This window comes from Leucoraja erinacea, chromosome 12, assembly GCF_028641065.1.
Source record: "Leucoraja erinacea ecotype New England chromosome 12, Leri_hhj_1, whole genome shotgun sequence".
NCBI lineage: Eukaryota > Metazoa > Chordata > Chondrichthyes > Rajiformes > Rajidae > Leucoraja > Leucoraja erinaceus.
The window spans coordinates 9254212-9281966 of NC_073388.1; the positions used below are offsets into that span (position 1 = coordinate 9254212).

The 27755-nt window shown below is 42.7% G+C and overlaps 1 protein-coding gene across 2 annotated transcripts in view; it reads right to left on the bottom strand.

Annotated features, from left to right (window-relative positions):
- The window catches only part of tenm1 (teneurin transmembrane protein 1), a 1787780-nt gene that overhangs the window by 129517 nt on the left and 1630508 nt on the right, over positions 1 to 27755 (bottom strand). For both annotated transcript variants that reach the window (XM_055643570.1, XM_055643571.1), the window contains 6 exons: positions 18411 to 18596; positions 18280 to 18306; positions 16571 to 16717; positions 6749 to 6965; positions 3498 to 3617; positions 1574 to 1835 (listed from right to left, as the gene is read on the bottom strand). In XM_055643570.1, coding sequence (XP_055499545.1) covers positions 1574 to 1835; positions 3498 to 3617; positions 6749 to 6965; positions 16571 to 16717; positions 18280 to 18306; positions 18411 to 18596 — 959 coding nt within the window. The remainder of the gene's footprint in view (positions 1 to 1573; positions 1836 to 3497; positions 3618 to 6748; positions 6966 to 16570; positions 16718 to 18279; positions 18307 to 18410; positions 18597 to 27755) is intronic.

Below are 27755 nucleotides of genomic sequence, written 5' to 3' on the forward strand. Positions count from 1 at the left end.
TCTCTTTCCTGAATTATAGTAGGTATGTAGTTTTAAATCTGTAAGAAGGAACTGCAGATGTTGGTTTAAACCGAAGATAGACACAAAAAGCTGGAGTAACTCAGTGGGACAGGCAGCGTCTCTGGAGAGAAGGAATGAGTGACGTTTCGGGTAAATAATGATTCATTTTACGCCCAGGTTGACATGAATTCTACCTGTTATACAGCACAGAAACCAGGTCCTTCGGCCCATCTCGTCCATGCCGACCAAAATACCGCATCTAAGCTAGTCCCATTATCCTGCGTTTGGCCCATGTCCTTAAACCTCTCCTGTCCAATTCAATCAGTCAGTGATATTTTACTGCCACATGTACCTAGGTACGGTGAAATGCACCGAACCCGATAAAACCGTACTGCAGACCTCAAGAGTCGCCACGTTTCTGGCGCCGACAAGGCCACAAAACTTCACCGAACAGTCCGTGCGCATTGGTGTCTGAGTGTCTTTTTAATGTTGTCATTGTACCTGCCTCAACTACCACCTCTGACAGCTTATTCCATATAACCACAACCCTCTTTATGAAAAGGTCACCCCTCAGGTTCCAAGTAATCAGGTTGCTATTAAGTCTTTCCCCTCTCACCATAAACCTGTACCCTCTGGTTCTTGATTCCCCCAACCCTGGGTAAAAGACTGTGCATTCGCACAATCGGATGATTTTACACACCTCTATAAAATCACCCCTTAGCCTCCTGCGCTCTAAGGATAATGTTTTGTAGAAAGTAGAGGTCTTTGTTACTTTGAAGTAAGTAAAAACATGTTTTTCTGATTCTATGTTCCACATTGCTTGCGGTTAGAAAATGTACCTAAATATTATGATAGAATAAGAAGCAAAATGTAAGCTTAGTAGAAATATACATGTGTAGGAAGCAACTGTAGATGCTGGTTTACACCGAAGATAGACACAAAATTGCTGGAGTAACTCAGCGGGTCAGGCAGCATCTCGGGAGAAAAGGAATGGGTGACTTTTCTGGTCAAGACCCTTCTTTAGACCTACTATAAAAAAATATATATATATACATATGTATATGAATATGTATATATATATATATACTGTATATAAATATACTATATATAAATATAGTAGGATATACTTTGTGATTCTTTTTGCATTAATCTTCATTATTTTAAACTTATATTTCAATTTTGGAATGTTTCCTGACCCCACAAGTACTATAATATAAGTTCAGAAGTTACAGGAGCAGAATTAGACCATTCAGCCCATCAAATCTACTCCGCCATCTCATCATGGTTGATCAATCATTCCCTCTTAACCCCATTCTCATGCCTTCTCCCATTAACCCTTGACACTGACCGGTACTAATAAAGAATTTATCTATTTCTCTCTTTGCCTTAAAAATACCCATTGCCTTGACCACCACCCTCTGACTAAAGAAATTCCTCCCCATCTCCTTCCTAAAAGAACATCCTTTAATTCTGAGGCTGTGGTCTCTGGTCCTAGACTCTCCCACTAGTGGAAGCATCATATTCATACACCTGTAATACATGTACCAAAACATGGAGAAGCATTGATTCCTACTTGTATTTCTGGGATGGCAGGTCCTCGCTGCGGACAAGACCCCGTAAACGTGGTCAGCGGCGAAGGAAGAACAATCGGATTCAGGGTCGAGAAGCTACTGAGGTCGCAGAAAGGAGGATTAGATGTTGTTCTCTTCATGATGACTTTATCCATAACGACAAACCTGTTCCATGGCAACCAGAGGGTGCGGTTTACCGTGATGAAGGGGGCGCGCTCAAAGACTAGCGTGATGGAGATCCCTCCAATTGCCACGAGATCAAAACTGGTAGTTAAAGAGAGAGAAAGAGTCACAAATAAGTAAATGTTGAAAAGTTAAATTTGATCTGAACATCATCTGTGCATAACAGTTGTCATGGAAACAAAAGAAGTGCAGGAGTAGGCCATTCGGCCCTTCGAGCTAGCACCACCATTCAATATGATCATGGCTGATCATCTAAAATCATTACCCTGTTTCTGCTTTTTCCCCATATCCCTTGATTCCATTAGCAATAAGAGCTAAATCTAACTCTCTCTTGAAAACATCCAGTGAATTGGCCTCTACTGCCTTCTGTGGCAGAGAATTCCACAGATTTACAACTGTCTGGGTGATTTTTTGTTCTCAACTCAGTCCTAAATGGCCTATCCCTTATTCTTAACATTCTTAATATTCATAACTTTGACTGTAATGACTTAAACCAACTCTGAACACACCCAAAGTTTGCCTTTGACTGTAACATGTGCTCATTGTGGATTAATATCCTATGTCAAAAGTTTCAGATTCCTTTTGCATATTCCACGAGCAGAAGCCTACTCATTAACCAAACGTCTGTTCCCTCCTTTTCCTCTGGTATTTTATTTCATTCACATGTTTAAACTATAATGTTTTATTCTTAATGTTTTCATGTTTTATGTTTTATTCTTAATTATTTACTGTTGTTACTTGCGAGCGGAGCACCAAGGCAAATTCCTTGTATGTGTACACACTTGGCCAATAAACTAATTCGTTCATCCGTTCATTTAGTTTATACAACTAATTTACAAATATCCAGAAGATCTGGTCTTGTGGAGTGCATGTAAAAAAATGAGATAAAATGCTAGTTAATCTTGAGTTATTTCTTGCTTCATTTCATTGCAGAGTTTGGAAAATGTAATCCAAATATAAGCTTGGTAATAATGGGGAAACACATTTACAGTTTATTCTGACACATCGCCTAAAAGGCAACAAGAGCGCTTGAACAATTCAATTAAGTTGATATAAAAATGTATAGTATTCCAGATTCAACAAGCCTTTTAAGGTAGTCTCTCTATCAGAAAGATCTTGTTAGCTATTATAATAGAATCAGCTACATTTAAGTTCAAAGATACAGCGTGGAAACAGGCCCTTCGGTCCACTGAGTCCATGCTGACCATCGATCACCCGAACATACTCGTTTTATGTTATCCCACTTTCTCATCCACTCCCGATGTATTTGGGGGCAATTTACAGAAGCCAATTAACCTACAAACCCGCACGTCTTTGGGAGGAGAAAACTCACACGGTCACAATGAAAATGTACAAACCCATGGTATGGATCGAACACGGGTCTCATTGCCTGATAAACCTGTATGGCTTTGGAGTGTGGGAAGAAACTAGAGCTCCCGTATAAAACCCATACAGTCACGGGGAGAACGTACAAACTCCGTACAGACAGCACCCTTAGTCAGGATCGAACCTGGGTAAGGCAGCAACTCTACCGCTGCGCCCAGTATTATGGCTCTTTGGTTCAGTCTAGTTTATTGTCAGGAGTACCAAGGTTGCGTGTTATCTACTCAGTGAAAGACAATACATGATGGGCATCAGTTGGCATCTTATGATGCTATATACACATCTACCATGAACATTTGATTCAGCATGCATGGCTTGGGAAGTGAGACGGAGGGAGTAATGAAAATCATTCTGCTGCACCTGCCATCCTGTCGGCTGATGGTGTACCCATAGTCTTCATGGTTCAGGAAGCTGATGTTCACACCGACCAGTGGGGTTTCATCCACAGCGACCACCTGCCCTCGAACCACACAGACACTGCTGAAAGGGGAAAGCATGCAGATAAACACAATGCAAATAGAGTTCAACTATTCCATTTACTTTGTTTAGTTTAGATTCGAGATACAGCGCAGAAACAGGCCCTTTGGCCCACTGAGTCTGTGCCAAACGGAGTTGCAGAACTTCAGTTAGAAGAAAGGTCTTGATCCAAAACGTCACCCATTCCTTCTCTCCAGAGATGCTGTCCTGTCCCGCTGAGTTACTCCAGCATTTTTGCGTCTATCTTCGGTTCAAACCAGCATCTGCAGTTTCTTCCTACACAAATGCTTTTGGGTGGTTGCCCTTTCCATCTGCTCGGTTAAAAGTAACCAATGAGAAATGGGTGTCCGTCAATGTCCAAATCCACCATTACATCCACCGTATGAATGTTATAGTTTGTTGTCAAGTTGTATCTTTCAAGACTGTGAATGTTGCTGTGGACAATATTTAGTTTAGTTTAGTTTAGAGTTGCAGCACAGAAACAGACCCTTCGGCCCACCGTGTCCGCACTGACCAGCGATCCCTGCACACTGACACTATCCTACACTCACTGGGGACAATTTACAATTATATCAAAGCCAATTAACCTACAAACCTGTGCGTCTTTGGAGTGTGGGATGAAAACGGAGATCCTGGAGAAAACCCACGCATGTCATGGGGAGAACGTACAAACTCCGTACAGACAGCGCCCGTGTTCAGGTTCGAACTGGATCTCTGGTGCTGTTAGGCAGCAACTCTATTGCTGCACCACCGTGTCACCCCTAGATTCTAGATTACGATCCTGGATTATATCGACAATATGAACTAAATGACTGTGAGCCGCATTTGCACAATGTCTTCATGGTAAGCACCATGCTTATGCATTGGCACTGGATGCAAACTTGCTCCAGATAATTTAACTAGAAACTGGAAGTAGGTATTTCAATTGGGCAGCAGTGGAGTTGCTGCCTTACAGCGCCAAAGACCCGGGTTCGATCCCGACTACTGGTGCGGTCTGTACAGAGTTTGTACGTTCTCACCGTGACCTGCGCGGGTTTTCTCCGAGATCTTCAGTTTCCTCCCACACTCCAAAGACGTACACATTTGGAGGTTCATTGGCTTGATATAAATGTTAAAAATTGTCCATAGTGCAAGATAGTGTTAATGTGTGGGGATTGCTGAATTGGTGGGAACTCGGAGGGCCAAAGGGCCTGTTTCCACGCTGTATCTCTGAACTAATCTAAACAGAAGTCATCCTTCTACACCATCATCCAAGACATTTGATTCCCATTCAATTGTGTTTGATGACCACTGACCTTCAATGTATGGAGAGGAGACGTATGATAAATTGTGAAGCAAATTCAGAAACATCATATCTACCGTTTGAAGTAATAAATGTATTGCTGAAGTCAATTTTGCCAAATGCCTTTGCAAATTATGAAACAGTAAAATGCCTTTTGATTAAAATGCCCATAAACATGACAAATATCAGTTTCTGTAATATCCATCTTATTCGGCTGAACATAATAGGGAAGTCATGGAGGATTATGAAATTAGTCACGCTGCAATCATGACGGACTTTATATTTTAACTGCCACGGGGAAATCCAGGGGTTTGAGTGAAGTTTTACTTTACAAGTCTTCAGACGAATTGCTTGAAGGTGATGGATTTTATTGAGCTTCTATGATCGCGCTGAGCTAAGTCTGTTTTCTATATTGTGTTCCCAGCTGGTTGTGGTAGGATAATTCAGGAGATCTAATTCTTCTAGAAAAAACTGAAATGGAATTTAGTTTTTTCTAGAAGAATTAGATCTCCTGAATCATCCTACCACAACCAGAGAGCAGTGCTGTACTGCTACCTCCCTCTTTGGTGACCCTCAGACCAGCCTTGACTGGACCTTGCTGGCTTCACCTTGCACGGAACGTTATTTCATCATCATGTATCTTCACTGTAAATGGCTCAATTGTAATCAAGTACAGTATTGTCTTTCTGCTGGTACACAAAAATGCTGGAGAAACTCAGCGGGTGCAGCAGCATCTATGGAGCGAAGGAAATAGGTAACGTTTCGGGCCGAAACCCTTCTTCAAACCGTCTTTCTGCTGACTGGATAGCACGCAACAAAGGCTTTTTACCGTACCTCAGTTCACGTGGAAATAAACTAAACCAAAACTGAACTGAACTGAACTCCTGACACAAAAAAATGAAAGTGAAACACCATCTTAGCACTTCTGGCTTTTCCCCCCATATATTCAAGACTTCCATCAACATTTGGAAACACAGTAACTTCAATAATTTGATTGCTCATTTTAGTGGGACATTTGTTTCGCCTTAACCCCTCAACAACAAGACCTGAAAATGAATATTAGTTTGGGATCTATGCCAAAAAAATCAAATTCCTCGTATGTTACAAAACATACTTGGCTAAAAAAGTATATGATATGATGCAAATACATCTTTAAGATAAAGGTTTTAATACACTAACCAGGGGGGGGTTGTAAAGTAGAGGGGAGGTAGAAGTGTAATGGAAAAGCAATGTTGAATTGACACAAATGTACAGGTCACTCACCGTCAATAGGTGTTGGGAATGTCCGGAGTTTTTAACAAAAATTCTGAAAATATGTCTTTAAGGTTTTAATAGTTTCGTTTAGTTTAGTTTATTGTCACCTGTACCAAGGTACAGTGAAAAGCTTTTGTTGCGTGCGAACTAGTCAGCGGAAAGACAATACAACAATTCCAATCAAGCCATTTACAGTGTATAGATACATATTAAGGGAATAATGTTTAGCCTAACAAAGGGATTGTAATCCGGAGAGAGATATAATGGAACGGCAATGTGGGAACGATCTGACTGAAAACAAGATGGACTTTTCATAAGTTCAGAAGTTTTAGAAGCAGAATTAGGCCATTCGGCCCATCATGTCTACTCCACCATTCAATAATGACTGATCTATCTTTTCCTCTCCAGCCCAATCTCCTGACATCGCCTCCTTACTAATCAATACCGTTACACACTCTTTGTGTGTACCAGACCTTGTTATCAAAGCCGAATGATTCTAGTAATTTGTACTCTGCATTTATAATCTTGCAATTTATGCATGTCACTTTGATTCAGAAATGTTGATAGATACTGTAGAGAATTAAAGAGCTGCAATTACTTGCTGTCAAACAGACCATCACTGGGGAGCACATGGGTATTCCCTTTGCCAACCAGGAACTTGATTCTATCATAGAAGAGTCTTGGGGGGTGGAAGGGAAAGGGCAATTGGCTTTGCTGAATCAGGTCAAGTGGGTCAGGTGATCCTTGGCAGAGCTGTCCAGTGTAACAAATGGTTTGTCTGCAGCAGTCCGGGTCCGTGCAGTCTGTTAAACCATCTGGAAGAAAACAGAAGGGAAATATTGAACATGAGTATTATGGCATCATAATTCATAATATTATGCTGCACATCAAATGGACTGTCAAACAATTTTTTTTTTCATTTTCATGGAGGGCACAGTGGAGCTGTGCGGTAGAGTTGCTGCCTTACAATGCCGGAGACCCGGTTCGATCCTGACTACAGGTGCTGTCTGTACGGAGTTTATACGTTCTCCCCGTGACCACGTAGGTTTTCTCCGGGTGCTCCGGTTTCCTCCCACATTCCAAAGACCTACGGGTCTGTCTCAAGTGTGTGCGTGTAGAGGGAGAGGTAGAGGGAGAGGTGGGAGAGGGAGGAGCAGGGTGGGGGGTGGAGGGGGGAGAGAGGAGCAGACTTGATGGGCCAAATGGCCTCATTTTCTCCCATGTCTAATGATCTTATGATATTTTCTTTCCTTTGTTTTGGACATTTTCAGAAAACAACCAAAATATAGTTCTATAGTTCATGTCCTTTACATAAAGAACATATAAACATCCAAGGTTACACAAAAAAGCTGGAGAAACTCAGCGGGTGCAGCAGCATCTATGGAGCGAAGGAAATAGGCAACGTTTCGGGCCGAAACCCTTCTTCCTCTTCAAGATATAAACATTGAATGCCAGCTAGACGTCACATTTGCTTGAATTAAACAGATGATATATTATAGCTGTTGAGAACAAGGAGACATCAGCTGAGATTCAATAGAAAGTGAAAAATGTAAAGAAAAAGTCCTCAACTTTGTTGGATCAATGCTGAAGGGCGCTAGGCATTTCTTTCTTGTGAAAGCTGATTCCTGCTCTAGGAACCATCCTTACTTATGTTAGGACAAAGGAGAGTGTTGAAGCTAAGACAAGGAGAAACAAGGGGCCTGGTTGTATAATTAGGCTAGAAACAGCCTCTTGAACTCCTTTCCCCTCTATAGTGATAAAACGCTTGTGAAAGGCAACAAGCAATTAATTTTCTTTGACTCATCCTGGCAAATGCAAAACTCAAACCTTCAAAACCTTGGTCCAAAGAATGGATCGACTGGGCTTACATTCGCTGGAATTTAGGATAAAAGGGGATCTTATAGAAACATATAAAATTATTAGGGGATTGGACGGGTTAGACGCAGGAAAATTGTTCCCCACGTTGGGGGAGACCAGAACCAGGGGTCACAGTTTAAGAATAAGGGATAGGCCATTTAGGACTGAATTGAGGAAAAACCTTTTTACCCAGAGTGGCAAATCTGTGGAATTCTTTGCCACAGAAGGCAGTGGAGGCCAATACACTGAATGTTTTCAAGAGAGAATTAGATATAGCTCTTTGGGCTAACGGAATCAAGGGATATGGGGCAAAAGCAGGAACGGGGTACTGATTTTGGATAATCAGCCATGATCATATTGATTGGCGGTGCTGACTCGAAGGGCCAAATGGCCTACTCCTGCACCTATTTTCTATGTTTCCATGGTCAACAGAACAACAGAGGCAGGATGACAGGTGGAACCATCCTTCAGAAAGTGTTGTGTACAACAGCAGAAGAGGTCTGAGTTTCTCATGTGAGTCACAAGCCTGCTGGTAAGTACAGGGATGCCAACATGTACATGACTTGAATGCAAATGTCACTGTACCCTACATACCAAATATGATTTTATTGAAAGATTCTTTTATGTTTAAGTTTACTTTATTTTTTAGTGTATTGTCAGGTGTACCGAGGTACAGGTTCCCGGATGGCTCGATTGTAATCATGTATAGTCTTTCCGCAGAATGGTTAGCATGCAGCAGCTTTTCACTGTACCTCGGTACATGTGGTAATATACTAAACTCTACAGTGAAATGCTTTTTTTGTTTCCTGCTATCCAGTAGGTGGAAAGACTGTACATAATTACAATCAATCCATCCACAGTATACAGATACAGGATACAGGGAATAACGTTTAGTGCAAGATAAAGTCCAGTAAAGACCGATTAAAGATAGCCCGAGGGTCTCCAATGAGGTAGACGGCAGCTCATAACCACTCTCCACGGATGATTCAGTCATCTGATAGAATAGCCTTTTATTTGTCATTCAGACCGAAGTCTGAACGAAATTTAAGCAGTCATACATACAATAAAAAACAACAATAAACACATATTAACATCCACCACAGTGAGGCCACCAACATCTCCTCACTGTGATGGAGGCAAAAGTCTTAGGTCTGCAGTCTCTTCCCTCCTCTTCTCCCTCTGCGCTGAGGCGATACCCCCCACCCCGGGCGATGTTATAACAGTCCCGCGGCTCAACACCGCGGCCCGGGGTGGACGTAGCTGCCGCCCACCCAGACCTGCAGACGCAGCCGCTGGCCCGCGGCCGAACCCCGGACACAGGCCACCGCCGCCAGAACACTGTCCCAGCCACCCTCACGTGAGTAACTGCTGGGAAGAAACTGTCTCTGAATCTGTAGGTATGCATTTTCACACTTCTGTACCTCTTGCCTGTTGGGAGAGGAGAGAGGGGTGAAGAGTGAGTGACCGGGGTGAGACTGGTCCTTGAGTGTGCTGGTGGCCTTGCCAGGGCAGCGTGAGGTGTGGATGGAGTCAATGGAAGGGAGGTTGGTTTGTGTGATGGTCTCAGCTGCTAATTCAATTCTCTGCAATTCTCCGGTTGCTTTTTGATTCAACACAGTACCTTTCCTGCTATCAATTGACCATCAGTCATGTTTTGAATGTCGAGTTTTACAAGGATTCTTAAACAGAATGTTTGTAAATTACCCATTAATGAAACTAGAGCCTGAGAACAGGAAGCAAAGGGGATTAAAATGATACCAGCCAGGCACAATCTGTTCACCAATACCCACATCTTGCTCCATCCCTTGGGGAATTATTAAATATGGAACAAAAACAAAAGATATTTTATTCAACTGAGTCTGAGCTATAGAGAGATGTTGAGCAGGCAGGGTCTCTATTCCTTGGAGCACAGGAGGATGTGGGATGATCTTATAGAGGTGTATACAATCATGAGAGGAATAGATTGGGTAGATGTACGGAGTCCCTTGCCCAGAGTAGTTGAAGCACGGACCAAGGTTTGTGAAGGGGAAAAGATTTAATAGGAATCTGAGGGGTAGCTTTTTCACACATGGTTGTATGGATTGAGCTGCTTGAGTGGGTAGTTGAGGCAGGGCCTATCCCAACATTTAAGAAACAGTTAGACAGGTTACATGGATTGGACAGGTTTGGAGGGATAGTTCAAGTGAGTTTATTGTCATGTGTCCCTGTATAGGACAATGAAGTTTTGTATAGGACAATGAAGCTTTGCTTAAGCACACAGAAAATAGTAGGCATTTACTACAAAACAGATAAATGTGTCCATATACCATGATATAAATATATACACACATGAATAAATAAACTGGTAAAGTGCAAATAACAGAAAGTGGTTATTAATAATCAGAGTTTTGGCCGAGCCAGGTTTAATAGCCTGATGGCTGTGGGGAAGTAGCTATTCCTGAACCTGGTTGTTGCAGCCTTCAGGCTCCTATACCTTCTACCTGAAGGTAGCAGAGAGATGAGTGTGTGGCCAGGATGGTGTGGGTCTTTGATGATACTGCCAGCCTTTTTGAGGCAGCGACTGCGATATGGGCCAAATGCAGGCAGGTGGGACGAGTGTAGCTGGGACATGTTGGCTGGTGTGGGCAATTTTAGCCCATGACTTTGCTGAGGCAAAAGCAATTTGTGATGTCCCATTGCCACCCTACTTATACTGTAACTAACTCTGCATGGATTGCAACCCAAAGTGTTCCTGGCATGTAGGACTCAATGGCTACATCTTCCGAGCCATGGAAAATTCATTTTTGGCTACGTCTTTAAGTCTGACTTAAGTCGGTAAGACTTCCCTCCTTTCCGCTAGCTATATTATGATATATTATGATTATGTTCTGGTTTTAACTCCTGAACATTTTTCAAATTTCAGAGCAAATCGCAAGGTATTTCAGTTTACACCGACCGACAGGATTAGTTGTTAGAAACCTGCAACGTTCTATTTTACCCCAGGACTGATAATAGATTATATTTTAAAATTCCAGCGTTCACAAGTGAACAGCTTCCAATAATTTTGTTGCACTTAAACAGTTGCTTTTGAAAGGGTTGATCAGCTAATAGGTGAACAAGTTGGAGCCCACTTATCCTCCCTCATCTGTGCCATTATGAAGTGCAACAGTTCATGCAGTATCTCAGGTACTGACAGTATCGCAGGCCCACGTTTGCAACCCAGGAACATGACATTTCCACTGGTATTATATTGGTATCCGCAATTCTGACATTGTCATCGAATGAACTTCAACTGCACATTCCAGATATGTTTTTCTATTAAATGCACATCAGATAACAAGGCTAAAAATAAACTCTCAGGCTGACATTTTGTTTCCCCGACAGTTGCTAAAACTATTTCGGTGGCGCAGAGGTAGAGTTGCTGCCTTACAGAGCTAGAGGCGCCGGTGATCCGAGTTCGATCCCAACTACAGGTGCTGTCTGTACGTAGTTTGTACTTTCCCCCCGTGACTTGCGTGGGTTTTCTCCGAGACCCTTAGTTTCCTCCCACACTCCAAAGATGTACAGGTTTGTAGGTTAATTTGCTTGGTAGAATTGTAAATTGTCCCTGTGTGTGCGGGGTCGTATTAATATGCGGGGATCGCTGGTTTGCGCAGAATCGGTAGGCCGAAGGACCGGTTTCTGCTCTGTATCTTTAAACTAAACTGAACTATTGTTAATCTTCCATACAACATTAACCTAATTCCGCATGTTTAATTGGTGTCTTCCAGCATTCTGGTGATTATCATGCTGATCTGAATAGAAGCTCAAATATCCAATATGATTTTTTCATTTACTATTTGACCTCCATATAGTTGTCTGATGGAATATTTGCCATGCAATGCCCTGGCTATATTTCATGTTCTTTTTCCACCTCTTCTTTATCTACAATAGGAACCAGAGGGGCAACTTTCTCACACAAAGTATGGAGGGTGTATGGAACGAGCTGCCGGAGGAGGTAGTTGTGGCAGATACTGATAAGGCCTGTTTCCATATCATATGAATATGACTATATCTCACTTTTTAACAAGCAAAACTGTGGAAAACCTATTAGGGTATGTGCATTATGCTTACATAATTTCACCATTTGGTTATGACTTTTGTTATCAGCACAGTAAATTAAATATTAATAAATATGTTATGATATTTAATATTTAATTTACTGCTCTGATATTCAAAATCAGATGTAACCAAAAATATAATTCTAACATTAATTCAACCCCAAGACATGCATCACAATAGTGGTTTAAAACACTGAGTGGCTGCTCGCTGAAGCTTTTTATAGCTCCTCCATTCAATTAACCTTTCATGCACCTCAGATGTGGCATGAGTAATTCAACAATAATTTGGACGTCCTTTACAAAGTAATTACTTTGTAACTCATAGAATACAGTGTAGGTTAACTCCCATGTTACATTTAAAAAAAGAAATCCCTGCAACCTTCCGTTAGTCGTGAAGTGGGTAGAGCTTTTTTTTTCCATATTTGCATCTGGCAACAGTATTATATGCAAGGCAAATCAGGCACAATGTAAGACCAGCAACAATGGTATGTACTCTGTGTAACAATTTTTCCACTTAATAAACTCCACTAGCAGTGAACGGTGTGCTGTACTAAATCAGAACTGTAGTCCACCATGTCTAACTTCCAGTCTCCTGAAAGCACGTCAAAGGTTACTAGGTATATGGCGTGGCGGCGCCTAATGGGAGCGGCTCGACTGCAGTACATCTGTCTTTTTTTAAATTTTTGTCTCGCTAAATGTATGTTTTGATACTAGTTTTTTTTAATGCTGTGTATATGTGGGGGGGGATGGGGGGTGAGAGGAAACCGTTTAATCTCTTCCCTGCACGGAGCCGGCAGCGGCGGCCTCCTGCCGGAACCAACCTGAGGGCTCCAGTCGCGGAGCCTGCGGACTCGCCATCGCAGAGCTGGCCGACTTCGGAACGGGAATAACTGTGGTGGCGTCAGGCTGTGACCCGACTGGAGCTCCGGTGGACAGGAACATTGGGAGTTTGAGGGTCCCTGGTGGGAGACCACTTTTCGGAGCTCCCGTAACGGCAACTTCTCCCGCCGGAATCGCTGGGTTTAAATGACTTGGAGCGGGGTCTAACATCGCCCAGCGCGGCTTAAACAGCCGCGGGACTTACCATTGCCCGCCGGGGGCTTTAACATCGGGAGCCCCAATCGCCTCGACGCTGCAGTAGGACTGCTGGACCACAGGAGAAGAACAAAGTGAAGAGATAAGACTTTTGCCTTCCATCACAGTGAGGAGGTCTTGGAGATCCACTGTGATGGATGTTTGTGTAAATTGTGTTAAGCGTGAGTCTTGTTTTTTTTTAATAATGTTAAGACTGTAGAAAATGCAATTTCGTTCAAACCAAGCTGTTTGAATGACAATAAAAAGCATTCTATTCTATTCTAGGTGAAGGCAGGAGAATGAGATTGAAAGTGAAAGACAGATCAGCCATGATTGAATGGCGGAGCTAATTCAAGAGTCAAGCGTCATATGTCCCAAACAGACCAATGAAATTCTTACTTGCAGCAGCACAACAGAATATGTAAACATAGTATGCAGTAAACAATATAATACATTAAAAAAAAGTTACATACATACACATATATATATACATATATACACACACATACACATACACACGCACACACACGCACACACACACACAAGCACACACGTACATATACATATACATACATACACATACACACACACGCGCACACACACACGCACACACACACGCACACACATAAAATAAACACACATAATAGCGCAAAAAGACAAAATCAATGCAACCATGTAAAGTACTTCATGCCTCTATGGGCTGAATGGCCTATTTCAGCTCCTATGTCCAGTGATCTTATGATCTCCTTGACTGAGGGACATAAACTTGCCACTGTCCGTCTGCATTGGTGTCCGTCAATGTATTTTTCACTGCGTGGCAAAACATCTCCAACACAATACTCAGGAGCCTCACATGCTTCCATGGAAGAAGAAGCCGGCAGTTTAAATGGACACACGTTAATACAAAATAACTATAATGATAACGGAACAACCACTGATGGAACACACAGTGTGGTATCAGCTTGCGTGGTATTGAAGAAACCATATATATGTATTACACACTCCTTGCTGAAGCAACGTTAATGACCGGCTTCCAAAGTGAAACACAGTGGTTTGGATTTTATGGAAAAATTAAGAAGGATAGTCAGCAGGTTAACAGCTGGGCCCGTCATGAACGGGTATATGGAATGAAATGCTTTATACTTTATTGCCACATGGCATAGTGAAATTCTTTGCTTGCATCCCCAAGGTATGCAAATAGTCACTACATAAAGGGCACTTACAATTACAATTGCCGGCTCCTGCTTTGTTCTCTCCCCCACTCCCCCTCCCTCATGGTGGTACCCCTACGCCGGGTTTCCATTGTTTTTCCCCCCTCCCTCACCCTCATGGCAGTCGACCCCCCGCCCTCATCAACCGCCCGCGAGGCTTCTCTACCGAATGTTCAAATCTTGGCTAAGATCAAAGTGGAATAAACTCATCTTAAACATAAAAGTAGGGAGTAGACAAGATAACAACGGATAGATAAGGTGGGAAGAAGGCAGGAGAATGGGGTTGGGAGGGAGAGACAGATCGGCCAGCTTTTTGTGTCTATCTTCAGATATGTTAGTTGGAGGCAGACTTTGTGCTGTGGGCCATGATTTAGAAATCACAATTAGTAGAGTTTAATTTATTCTCACGTGGACCAACGTATAGAGAAAAGTTTTTGTTGCGTGCTATCTAGCCAGCGGAAAGATTATATGATTACAATTGAGCCATTCACAGTGTACAGATGCATGATAAGATGTTTAGTCCAAATTAAGAATGAAAAGTCCGATCAGAGAGGGTCCGAGGGTCACCAGTGAGGTAGATGGTAGTTCAGCACTGCTCTCTGGTTGTGGTAGGATGGTTCAATTGCCCGATAACAGCTGGGAAGAAACTGCCCTTAAATCTGGAGGTGTGCGTTTTCACACTTCTATACCTTTTGCATGATTGGAGAGTGGAGAAGCCAGAGTGTGACTCGTCCTTGATTAATCTGCTGGCCTTGCCGAGGCAGCGTGACGTATAAATGAATTAGTAAATATCAACAGTGATGTATGTCGTTTAGAACTTGTGATATTTACCACATACAAAATATTCCAATTAACAGCTAGTACCTTTGAGGAAAGAAAGATGGAGGGAGTACTGGTGGAGATGATTAGCTGGATAGAACAAAAGCAAGGTGGAGACGCAATCAAATCTGCTCCCACTCACTCTCCACTCACTCTTGAATATTAACCACAATGGCATTTTGCTTAGAGATTGTGGCGACAGTATGGACTTTCATTACTGGGAGAAGTCGGCGTTTGAGAAATTTGGACAAGGGATAAAACAAGTCAAGGTCTATCACACGCGGTGATTAGGATGACCCCTCTCAAGATCAATTGAATGCAATTTCATAATGGACTGCAATTAAGTCTGTAAATGTTATTGGTTTCTCAGCAAAGGTTTGTGGGCAGTAGAAAGAAACAATTTGTCACAACTTCTCACTCACTGTTACAAGAGTTATGGGGACCACATTTTACATGTAAGAGGGGAGGGGAGGGGGATTTTGATTTCAGATCAATGGACAAAGGGGAGAGGTGTTTTGATTCATCTTTGCCCACCCTTCTGCAAATCAAAACCTCCGTATCCACCTATCACTTGCCAGGCTTTGTCCTACCCCCAACCCTTCTTGAGATTTTTCCCCTCCTACAGTTTGAAAAACGGTCCTGACCTGAAACGTTGTCTATCCAGGTTCTCTTCCATCATTTGTATCCACCTGTCACTTGCCAGCCTTTGTCCCATCCCAACTCCTCCTTAGATTTTTTTCCCCCGACCACAATCAGTTTGAGGAAGGGTCCTGACCTGAAATGTCATCTATCCATGTCCTCCAGAGATGCTGTCTGACCCATTGAGTAGCTCCAACACTTTGTATTCTAGCAGCAAATGCCAATGCTTTTGAAAAAGTTAGAAGACAATGAAAATATTTGGAACATATTTTTCCATATCTTACACATAGGAGGATTAATAAACTCATCGGGAAGGCTGGCTCCATCCTGGGGGCAGAGTTGGGTTCATGGGAGGCGGTCTTGGAGGAGAGGATGCTCCTCAAACTGCGGAGCATCCTGGACAACACAGCTCACCCCCTCAGGTGACACACTGGTCAACCTGAAGAGTACCTTCCAGCAACAGACTGGTTCCACCAAGATGCAGCACAGAACGCCACAGGAGATCCTTCTTCCCTGTGGCTATCAAACTGTTCAACTCCCCCCCCTTCTGTCCTGGGGTAGACTGACTCCCCCCCCCCCCTCCAATCTTTGCACATCCCCGATCCTTTCCACTCGTCACACTCACACATTTTGCGTTTTATGACCGTTGGCAGATCAATTTCCTTCCTGGGATAAATAAAGTTCTATGGTATCGTATCATATCGTATTGTATCGTAACATTCAATTTGTTGATTACTGTACCTCCATCATTGTCTCGGTTGTCATCACACGCCATCTCCATGATGACGTTGCATCCTGCTCCACTCCAGCCTGCTTGGCAGACGCAATGCCATCCATTTTGGTCCAGTGTACATCTTCCATTTCCATTGCACAACCCGGGGCATCCCTCTGTCCGAAACGGTCGACAAAAACATTAAAGTTGTGCAAATAATAACTCATCCTTAACATGTGCATTTATGAACATAGAGTATTAGGAAGGAGAAAGGATAATTCTTATGTTTTAACAGTGACGCACTTAGGATTGACATAAGCTTAAAAAAACAAAAACACTGCTTGAATAAAAATCAGCGCATGGATCTCGCGAAAGATGCAAGCTGACTTTGACAGTTAAAATAAAAATGCTGGACAAATGCAGGGTTTGATGAGAGACAAGCTGGTTCATAAGTTCAGAGTTTATATGTCATAGGAATTAAGCCATTTGGCCCATCAAGTCTACTCTGCCATTCAATTATGGCTGATTTATCTTTCCCTCTCAATCTAATTCTCCTGCCTTCGCCCCATAACCCCTGACACCCGTATTAATCATGTTAGTACGACTTGGCCATGACAACACAAGGAACTGCAGGTGCTGGTTTATGAATGAAAGATTTGGCAATTGGCTCACCTACTTTGCATTGTGTAAGAACATTACAGAGAATGCCACACACTGTTCATGAGACTAAGTTGGAGGAAATATGTGCATGTTGCTACCTTATTCACATTTATGTGTTTGGAAAAATGGTTTGGAAGGAAAGGAATTGCCATGCATGTGATACGTTAGGTCTGTTCATATGGGTTATGGGGAGAAGGCAGGAGAATGGGGTTAGGAGGGAGAGATAGAATGGTGGAGTAGACTCGATGGGCCGAATAGTCTAATTCTGCTCCTATCACTTCTGACCTTATGACCATATCAACTAATATCAACTGACAAATTTAATTGAAATAAACCTTATATTACATGGCCATGACTTTTCTTTACGTAAAATTGTGTTTTCATGCAGTTTCTTGTAACTACATGGTTTTATTTCTTTGTTGCTGTTTTTTCTTCAGATTAAATTATGTTGATCCCTGCCACAAAGATCTCCATCCATGTGTGGTAACATTTTGTACATTATATTCAGTTCCCATTTGTCTTCCTGCCTTATAAAAGCAATTAATTTCAGATGAGGCAGTTGCTACATTGCATTGTAGAGTAGATCAAGTTATTAATATATCAGGCCACAAAATCTGCACCAAAAGAATGAACTTATAAGGGACACACACTTATTTTACTTCCTCTCCATAAATATTGCTGTCCTAGTCATTTCAAATATCCTTTCTTGATTAGAGCATTTCTTGATTAGAATGGGTGTCAAGGGTTATAAGGGAGAAGGCAGAAGAATGGGATTAGGAGGCAGAGATCAGCCACGATTGAATGGCAGAGTAGACTGGATGGGCCTGACTGGCCTAATTCCATTTCTAAGTTATGGATTTATGAATGTGAAATATTGAGGATCCTATTTTGGCCACTCGCTCACTTGGCAAGACCTTACAATCTGTCATGGGCTAAATTAGCTTTAGTTAATTGAGCATAGCACATCTGCAACATAATTAAAACATAATCCCATTCTCAAAGAGTTTAAAGTTAACGTTTTCCGTTCTTACAAACGGGCTATTTGCCATGTGGAAAATATTACGGAATTCATTCTTACCTTTTACAACATTATCCAAATGTTGTGCTTAAAAGAAAGGAAGATTTGAGGCAGGAATAACATCATTATAAAAAATACTGACAAAATGATTTTTATGCTTGGAAACAAAATGGTATCTGGAAGTATCTTACCGACAGTGCAGTGCTCTCCCTCCCAGCCAGAACTGCACTCACATTTGCCTTCCTTACACTTTCCATGCTCTGTGCAGCGAGGGTGGCAGACATGCTGGTCACAGGCCTGGCCGCCCCATGCTTTCTCACAGTGGCACAGGCCACCCAAGCACACGCCATGCTCACCACAGTCCACCTCACAGATCTCTGCAAGAGATAAAAGGCCAAGAGACATTGCATTTACAAGTTCAGAAGTGTTAGGAGCAGAATTAGGCCATTCAGCCCATCAAGGGGCGGGGTGGCACGGTGGCAGAGTTGCTGCCTTAAGGGCCTGTCCCGCTTGGGCGTCATTTACGTGTCACGCAGGTGGTGGGCGAGGATTTTGAGCATCCAAAAATCCTGGGGCGCCACGCGCTACCGCGCATCATTGCATATACCACCACGCCTCACCACGTGTCATGCACGCATCACGACATGACAACCAATCTTTAGGATATCGCGTAAATGATTCGCAAGTGGGACAGGCCCTTTACAGCACCAGAGACCCGGGTTCGATCCTGACTACTGTTCCTATCTGTACGGAGTTTGTATGTTCTCCCCATGACCTGCGTGGATTTTCTCCAGACCCTCTGGTTTTCTCACACCTGAAAGATGTTCAGGTTTGTAGGTTAATTGGCTTCAGTAAAATTGTAAATTATCCCTAGTGTGTGATGGGTAATGTTAATGTGCAGGGATTGCTGGTGGGCACAGGTTCGGTGGGCCAAAAGGCCTGCTTCCGCACTATATTTCTTAATCAAACTAAAAAGTCTATTCCGCCATTCAATCATGGCTGAACTACCCTTCCCTGTCAACCACATTCTTCTGCCTTCCCTCCATTACCCCTGACATTCATAACGCCTTCATCATTTAGTTTAGTTTACTTTGGAGATGCAGTGCGTAAATGGGTTCTTCGCGCCACCGAGTCCACGCCGACCAGCGATCCCTATACACTAGCACTATCCTACACAAGACGGACAACTTCCAAGTTTTCTTTTTAATTCTTTACGCCAACAAACCTGTATATATTTGGAGTGTGGGAGGAAGCCAGAGCACCCGGAGAAAACCCATGTGGTCACGGGGAGAACGTACGATCTCTGTACAGACAACACCCAGAGTCAGGATTGAACCCGGGTCCCTGGTGCCGTAAGGCAGCAACTCTACCTCTGCACTTATTGATCAATCGTCCGTTGCAAATGTGGACCACAGGAACATGCCACGTCCAAATCTTCTTTGGGTCGGCAGAGGGCATTTTAAGCACGAACCAAACTGAACTTCACGAATTTAGAATTGGAGAAAACTGAATATTTGGCTGAAGTGCCTGGATTTGGTCCAAATTTGCAGCAGAAATAAATATGTTGTCCTCTATCCTGTGGAGAAGAGCAACATCCGTGCATAATCTCAGGACAGATGGCTGCAGTGCTCATCTCATCTGCAGCGTCTCTGTATGTATGCCATGGAGCTGGGCATTGGGCAGCAATGTTACAAAATTTTGAGATTTAAAAAATCAAGTCTGCAATTTATCCCATCAGATAAAGCATAACAATAAGTTTAATTTAACACCTAATTCACTTTCATCTCAAGTAATAAAAAAGTTATGGCCATTTTCATACTCGGAAATTAGCATCTTGTTCCCTATTGATTTTCTATGGACATAACAAAAAAGCTGTGATCGAGGACAATCAAAAGCCCATAACCTTCTTAAAAATTAAGAGAACTGAATGAAATTTTCAGTTATCATAGATTGAAGCATTCTGAAACAAATATAAAATAATCTTACTTGGATGTCCTGAAATTAAAGCATATAATTAGTTAGTTACCCAATTGTAGCTAATTTCAAACTTCAATTACTAGATCTAAACATCTATCCATTTCTTAATAAATGATTAACATTTTTAAATAGCCCAAGTGTCCAAATAATATTCCCAAATAATTCACAATAAAACATGATTTTTAAATCTCATTTACATCAATTTATAGGCCAAATGGAAGGAATTTAGTGTTCAATTGCTGTAAATTAAAGTCTATTTTAAATCGGCTTTCTAATGGGTTCCTGTGAACGCGCTGGTTTAGAACGTTCACATTGCGCTGGATTTGTGCCCTCAAATGCCCAGAAAAATACTGCGGGATATAAAGAGCCCAAAATGAACTACTCGCTATAGAAAACTTTAATAACAGGGTTAATGTAAAAATAAGGTACATACCTTTAATTGTTTGCTTTATAAAAACCCTGGGGCTGCGAGAGGTTGCGGGTTGAGAGAGTGATTTTAAACTACTATAACTATTATACAAGGCCATAAAAACTAATAATACCTTTTGCGACGGGGTCTTTCAGCGATTTTCCGTTAATGATTTACTAGGCTGAACATTTTCGATTGCAACAGCCTAGTAAAAATCGCGTTTTAAACCCGCCCCCTCTAAACAGCGCCAAAATCACACACACGGGGTAGGGCAGATGCTCAGCCACGATTCAGGTAGGTTTTGTAACATACCTACATTGGGAACTGCTCACATTCTGTTTGTTAGCTTGGTCCTTCACTGGTTTAAACAGTTCCCCTGTTTCATAATAAACTTCATCTGGCTGTGATGTATCAAGAGTCAAGAGTCAAGAGTCAAGAGTCAATTTAATTGTCATTTGGACCCCTAGAGGTCCAAACGAAATGCCGTTTCTGCAGCCATACATTACACACAAATAGACCCAGACACAACATAATTACATTTTACATAAACATCCATCACATAGCTGTGATGGAAGGCCAAAAAAAAACTTATCTCTCCACTGCACTCTCTCCCCCCCGATGTCAGAGTCAAAGTCAAAGCCCCCGGCTGGCGATGGCGATTGTCCCGCGGCCATTAAAGCCACGCCGGGTGGTGCGAGGTCGCACACCGGGTCTTGGTGTTGGAGCCTCCGGTGTGCGCTCGTAAAGTCCCGCGGCCGTTCCAGCCGCGCGGGGCAATGGTGTTAGGCCCCGCTCCAGGAGCTCTTCGACCCCGCAACTCGGGCGGGAGAATTCGCCGTTGCAGGAGCCCCGAAAAGCGGTCTCTCTCTAGGGATCCGCGGGCTCCCGGCGCCGCTGTCCGCAGACCCGCAGCAGCAGCCTCCGACTCAGCAGCAGCCTCCGACTCAGCAGAAGCAGCAGCAGCAGCGGCAGCAGCAGCAGCAGCGCTCCTCCACCCGCTCCAACCGCTCCGGACTCGGCCAGCCCCGCGACGGCGACGGTGAGTAGCACCTGAGTCCCCGGCTTCCCCCTGTTGGAGGCCGCTCCTCGTTGCGGCCTCAACGACAAGGGAAACCCGACGAGAGAAGGTCGGGTCTCCAGTGCAGGGAGAGATTTAAAAGGTTTCCCCCCTCCTCCCACCCCCCCACACACACACCCCAACAAAAAATAACAAAAACTACATTAAAACACAGACAGAAAATAATAAAAACGCGGACAGACTGCAGAGGCCGCTGCTGGCCAGAGCCGCGCCGCCTACCGGTGAAACACTCTTGTTGATATGTACATAGAACTGATCTGCTGCATGAACAGATTAGTGGTCGGACAGGCAAAATGAGGAAATGGAACAGTGACAGAGAGGATACATTAATTCCTGTATGGTTTCTAACTTAATGCAGGCTCTTTTCTCATGTTGGACACTGAGTGGAAAAAAATAATCAGGTAAGAGGTTACACAATTAAAATCATGAGATGATAAGGAATAGGAGTAGGATTAGGTCATTTTGGCCGATCAAGTCTACTCTGCCATTCAATCATGGCTGATCTATCCACTGACTTGGCCTCCATAGCCTTCTATGGCAAATAATTCCACAGGTTCACCACCCTCTGACTAAAGAAATTTCTCCTCATCTCCTTCCTGAGAGAACGTCATTTAATTCTGAAGCTATGACCTCTAGTCTTGGAATCTCTCACTATAGACAATAGACAATAGATGCAGGAGTAGGCCATTCGACCCTTCGAATGTGATCATGGCTGATCATCCATAATCAGTACCCCGTTCCTGCCTTCTCCCCATATCCCCTGACTCCACTATCATTAAGAGCCCTATCTAGCTCTCTCTTGAATGTATCCAGAGAACCGGCCTCCACCGCCCTCTGAAGTAGAGAATTCCACAGACTCACAACTCTCTGTGTGAAAAAGTGTTTCCTCATCTCCGCTCTAAATGGCTTACCCCTTATTCATAAACTGTGGCCCCTGGTTCTGGACTCCCCCCCAACATCGGGAACTAGTGGAAACATCTTCTCAACATCCACTCTATCCAAGCCATTCATTATTCTCATCAATTTCATTCATTAAATATGACATGACTATTGTCTATATTGATGGCATGTGATGTTGTACATGCAAATATCGGTTACCCTGAGGTGAACTGTACTCAAGAGCACATGGTTTCTTGTAATGCACAACTCCAATCTGAAACAGGCAAAACTGCATGAAAGTTTGCAAGATGACTTTGTATGCATTTTTAATTTATAAGAATGTTTGTGGCTCGAGTTTCAATTCATCAAATCATTTTGAGTGACCACTTTGCAGAACACAAACGTTCTATAGTTCAGTCCACAAACAAAACCCTGCATTTCCAGTCAGATTCAGATCCATTTTCCATATAACCCCTAGTATGACTTTGAATTCTTGATCTCATGCATGGTCTTAATAAACCCATCTTGTATATTTTTATCTTTCTGCACAGTTGAGCTAATCTTCACACTCTTAAAACAAGGAGAGCTTTCTGTGAAGTTTTGTCAGCTAAAACAAAATTCTGAGCAAAAGATGCATTCATGGTTACCACAGAAGAACAACAATTTTCAATGCGTGCAGCTAATTTTACCTGATATTACACACGTTTTAAACACGCCTTTCCCACGACAGCATCCGATATTAGTAATGAAGTCTTGAATAGGAAGTGCAGATGCTGGTTTACAAATAAAGAGGCAATGTGCTGGAGTAACTCAGCGGATCAGGCAGCATATCTGGAGAAAAGAATTGGGTCAAGTATTGGGTCGACTTGAAAAATCACCTATTCCTTTTCTCCAGAGATGCTGCCTGGCCTGCTGAGTTACTCCAGCATTTTGTGTCTAATAATGAAGTGATGTCAGGTGCAAAGAAGTGGGCGGGGAAGGGCAGCGTTTAACAGCACACACTCCCTACTCCATATGTTAAAGAAACATAATTATCCATATTTTTGCAAGCATTCACCTCATAAATTCAAGGACGCAAACAGATTTCTTTCTAAAAGCCAACACATTTAAATTCTAGATCTTTAGTTTAGTCTAGTTTATTGTCACATGGACCTACGGTCAGTGAAGGACTTTTATTGTTGCGTGCTATCCAGTCAGCGGAAAGACACAATAAATGTGAGGTTATCCATTTTGGTAGCAAAAACAGGAAAGCAGACTATTATCTAAATGGTGGCCGACTAGGAAAAGGGGAGATGCAACGAGACCTGGGTGTCATGGTACACCAGTCATTGAAAGTAGGCATGCAGGTGCAGCAGGCAGTGAAGAAAGCGAATGGTATGTTAGCTTTCATAGCAAAAGGATTTGAGTATAGGAGCAGGGAAGTTCTACTGCAGTTGTACAGGGTCTTGGTGAGACCACACCTGGAGTATTGCGTACAGTTTTGGTCTCCAAATCTGAGGAAGGACATTATTGCCATAGAGGAAGTGCAGAGAAGGTTCATCAGACTGATTCCTGGGATGTCAGGACTGTCTTATGAAGAAAGACTGGATAGACTTGGTTTATACTCTCTAGAATTTAGAAGATTGAGAGGGGATCTTATAGAAACTTACAAAATTCTTAAGGGGTTGGACAGGCTAGATGCAGGAAGATTGTTCCCGATGTTAGGGAAGTCCAGGACAAGGGGTCACAGCTTAAGGATAAAGGGGAAATCCTTTAAAACCGAGATGAGAAGGACTTTTTTCACACAGAGCGTGGTGAATCTCTGGAGCTCTCTGCCACAGAGGGTAGTCGAGGCCAGTTCATTGGCTATATTTAAGAGGGAGTTAGATGTGGCCCTTGTGGCTAAGGGGATCAGAGGGTATGGAGAGAAGGCAGGTACGGGATACTGAGTTGGATGATCAGCCATGATCATATTGAATGGTGCGTGCAGGCTCGAAGGGCCGAATGGCCTACTCCTGCACCTAATTTCTATGTTTCTAAGACGATACATGATTACAATCGAGCCGTCCACAGTGAACAGATACAGGATAAAGGGAATAATGTTTAGTGCCAGATAAAGTCCAGTAAATTCCAGATAGTCCGATGAGATAGATGGCAGCTCAGGACTGCTCTCTAGTTGGTGGTAGGATGATTCAGTTACCTGATAACCGCTGGGAAGAAACTGCCCCTGAATCTGGATGTGTGCATTTTCACATTTCTGTCCCTCTTGTTTGATGGGAGAGGAGAGAAGAGGGAGTGTCCAAGGTGAGACTGGTCCTTGCTTATGATAGTGGCCTTGCTGAAGCGGCGTGGGGCGGTGTGATCTGACTATTTCACAATGTTATTGTCAATTAAAATTATTATAAAGGGAATGACAATTGTAATATTATTATAACGGAAAATGATTATAAAATATTTATTTCTAAAATTATAATGATATTATACATTATTATATATGTTTATTAATTCATAAGTGATAGGAGCAGAATTGAGCCATTCGGCCCATCAAGTCTACTCTGCCATTCAACCATGGCTGGTCCATCTCTCCCTCCTAACTCCACGCTCCGGCCTTCTCCCCATAACACCTGACATCTGATCAAGAATCTATCCATCTCTGCCTTAAAGATATCCATTGACTTGGCCTCCACAGCCTTTTGTGGCAAAGAATTCCACAGATTCACCAATCTCCTTCCGAAAGGAATGTCCTTTAATTCTGAGGCTATGACCTCTAGTCCTAGACTCCCCACTAGTGGAAACATCCTCTCCACATCCACTCTATCCAAGCCTTTCACTATTCGGTATAATTGTTGTCTTATATGCAGTATTTCATCCACTTGGATTTCATGTATCAGGGACATAAAGTTAGGTGTCTGTAACATTGATAGAAATCACCAATACTCTCAGGCTGTTGTGCTTAAGAAGGAACTGCAGATGCTGGAAAATCGAAAAATGCTGGAGCGGGTGAGGCAGCATCTATGGAGCGAAGGAAATAGGCAACGTTTCGGGTTGAAACCCTTCTTCAGACTGACTACTCTCAGGCTGCTGTCCTTTTAACAGCTATGACTCTGTTCTCGTTGTGTTGCTGCAATGTTTTCTAAATTTTGGTGAATTTTTACCGGTTGAATAAGGAAAGGCTATGTCGTTTTCGGCGGGATGGATGGAGTGATGAAGATATCAGTGTAAAATGGGCATTTAGGGACAAGGGATTAAGAAAACATAACTTTAGCCTGAGGGTTATTTTACCATTGGGAATAGTTGAAGCAAACATCAGTGTATACATTGAGAGAAAATTGGACAAATATTTGAAGCAAGAAAAAACGTCAAGCAACATGGATGAGTAAGTCACAAAGTGTAATTCTGGATCATTCTAGCAAAAGGTTGGTGTAGATCCCACACTCCAAAGACGTACAAGTTTGTAGGTTCATTATATCAATGTAAAATTGTCCCGAGTGTACGTAGGGGCGTGGTGATATGCGGGGATCGCTGGTTGGTGTGGACTCGGTGGGCCGAAGGGCCTGTTTCCGCGCTGTATCTCTAAACTAAACTAAACTAAACAAAAAAAGTCTGAAGAAGGGTTTTGGCCCGAAACGTCGCCTATTTCCTTCGCTCCATAGATGCTGCTGCACCCGCTGAGTTTCTCCAGCAATTTTGTGTACCTTTAAACTAAACGAAAGGTAGACGCAAAATATTGGAGTAACTCAGCGGGACAGGCAGCATCTCTGGAGAGAAGGAATGGGTGACATTTCGGGTCGATTTAAACCGGCATCTGCAGTTCTTTCGTACACATAAACTAAACTAAACCTGTTTTTTTGTGCTGTATAATTCTATGTCACGGAAAAAGTTATGATCCATCCAACCTCATAAATTAGCATTGAAGTGTATAGTGAAACATGCACTACAATTTCACAGCTAATTCCAGTTGGGCTGCTCCTCTTCGTCAATTACAAGGGCCAGTTCCTTGTTCGGTCACGCCCAAGTAGACCCAAATTTTCATTTACCCGACAGTGATTGATCTTTCTATTAGACCTTGATAATTGAGTATATTGCACTCTCTTTAAAAGTGGGTTTTAGTTCTCTCAATGGCCTATTAGGAAAAATCACTGGTTTCGTACCAGAACATAAAAAATCAGAATCTGAAGGAGTTATTTCTTAATTTGTACTGAGGTGGCTTTTACATCTGCACAGTCTGGGCCTGTGGACTATCTTATATCTGGACTGCAAACTGCCTTATAATTTTTCTTGCTTATAGTATCTGACTAAAAATCAATGCCATGCTTTGTTCTAATTATGGCCAAGTGGTGTTTGTTAGACCATGCGTGTCAGGTCAGTCTAGTTTATCAGTTCAGTTTAGTTTATTGTCACGTGTACCGAGGTACAGTGAAAAGCTTTTGTCGCCTGCTAACCAGTCAGCAGAACGACAACACGCGATTACAATTGATTCATTTACAGTGTGTAAGAAGGAACTGCAGATGCAGGTTTTTTAAACCAAAAATAGACACAAAGAGCTGGAGTAACTCAGCGGGACAGGCAGCATCTCTGGAGAGAAGGAATGGGTGACGTTTCGGGTCGAGTCCCTCCTTCAGACATTTACAGTGCGTAGATACATGATAAGGGAATAACGTTTAGTGCAAGGTAAAGACAGCAAAGTCCGATCAAGGATAGTCTCTCATCAAAGAGGTAGATAGTAGTTTAGCACTGCTCTCTTGTTGTGGTTGGATGATTCAGTTGCCTGATAACAGCTGGGAAGAAACGTGTCTGGAGGTATTGAACGAGAATAGGAAAGGGCTTAACGTTTTGATTCTACCATTCAATAGACTGCCAATATTAAGCTGCCCAGACCTAACATGCAGAAGGGCAATGTGTTTAACAAACTAGAGTGTGCCTATGAATCCTCTGTATATCAACATATATCAATGCCATTAATTGTATATTTCCCCCTTACATTCGACATTCTATCAGTTCCCGTGGATATCTATATATTGATGGAGCATTGTCCTCAAATTAGTGCAGAAGAAAACTGGAGGAAAAAAATGTCAGTGAGCTGTATTGGTAAGCACTGGTATTGAACATAACACGTTGAAGATAGACACTAAATGCTGGAGTAACTCAGCGGGACAGGTGTGTATCTTCGGTGTAAACCAGCATAGGTTTCTGCTACGGTGTCCGCAGTGGTAG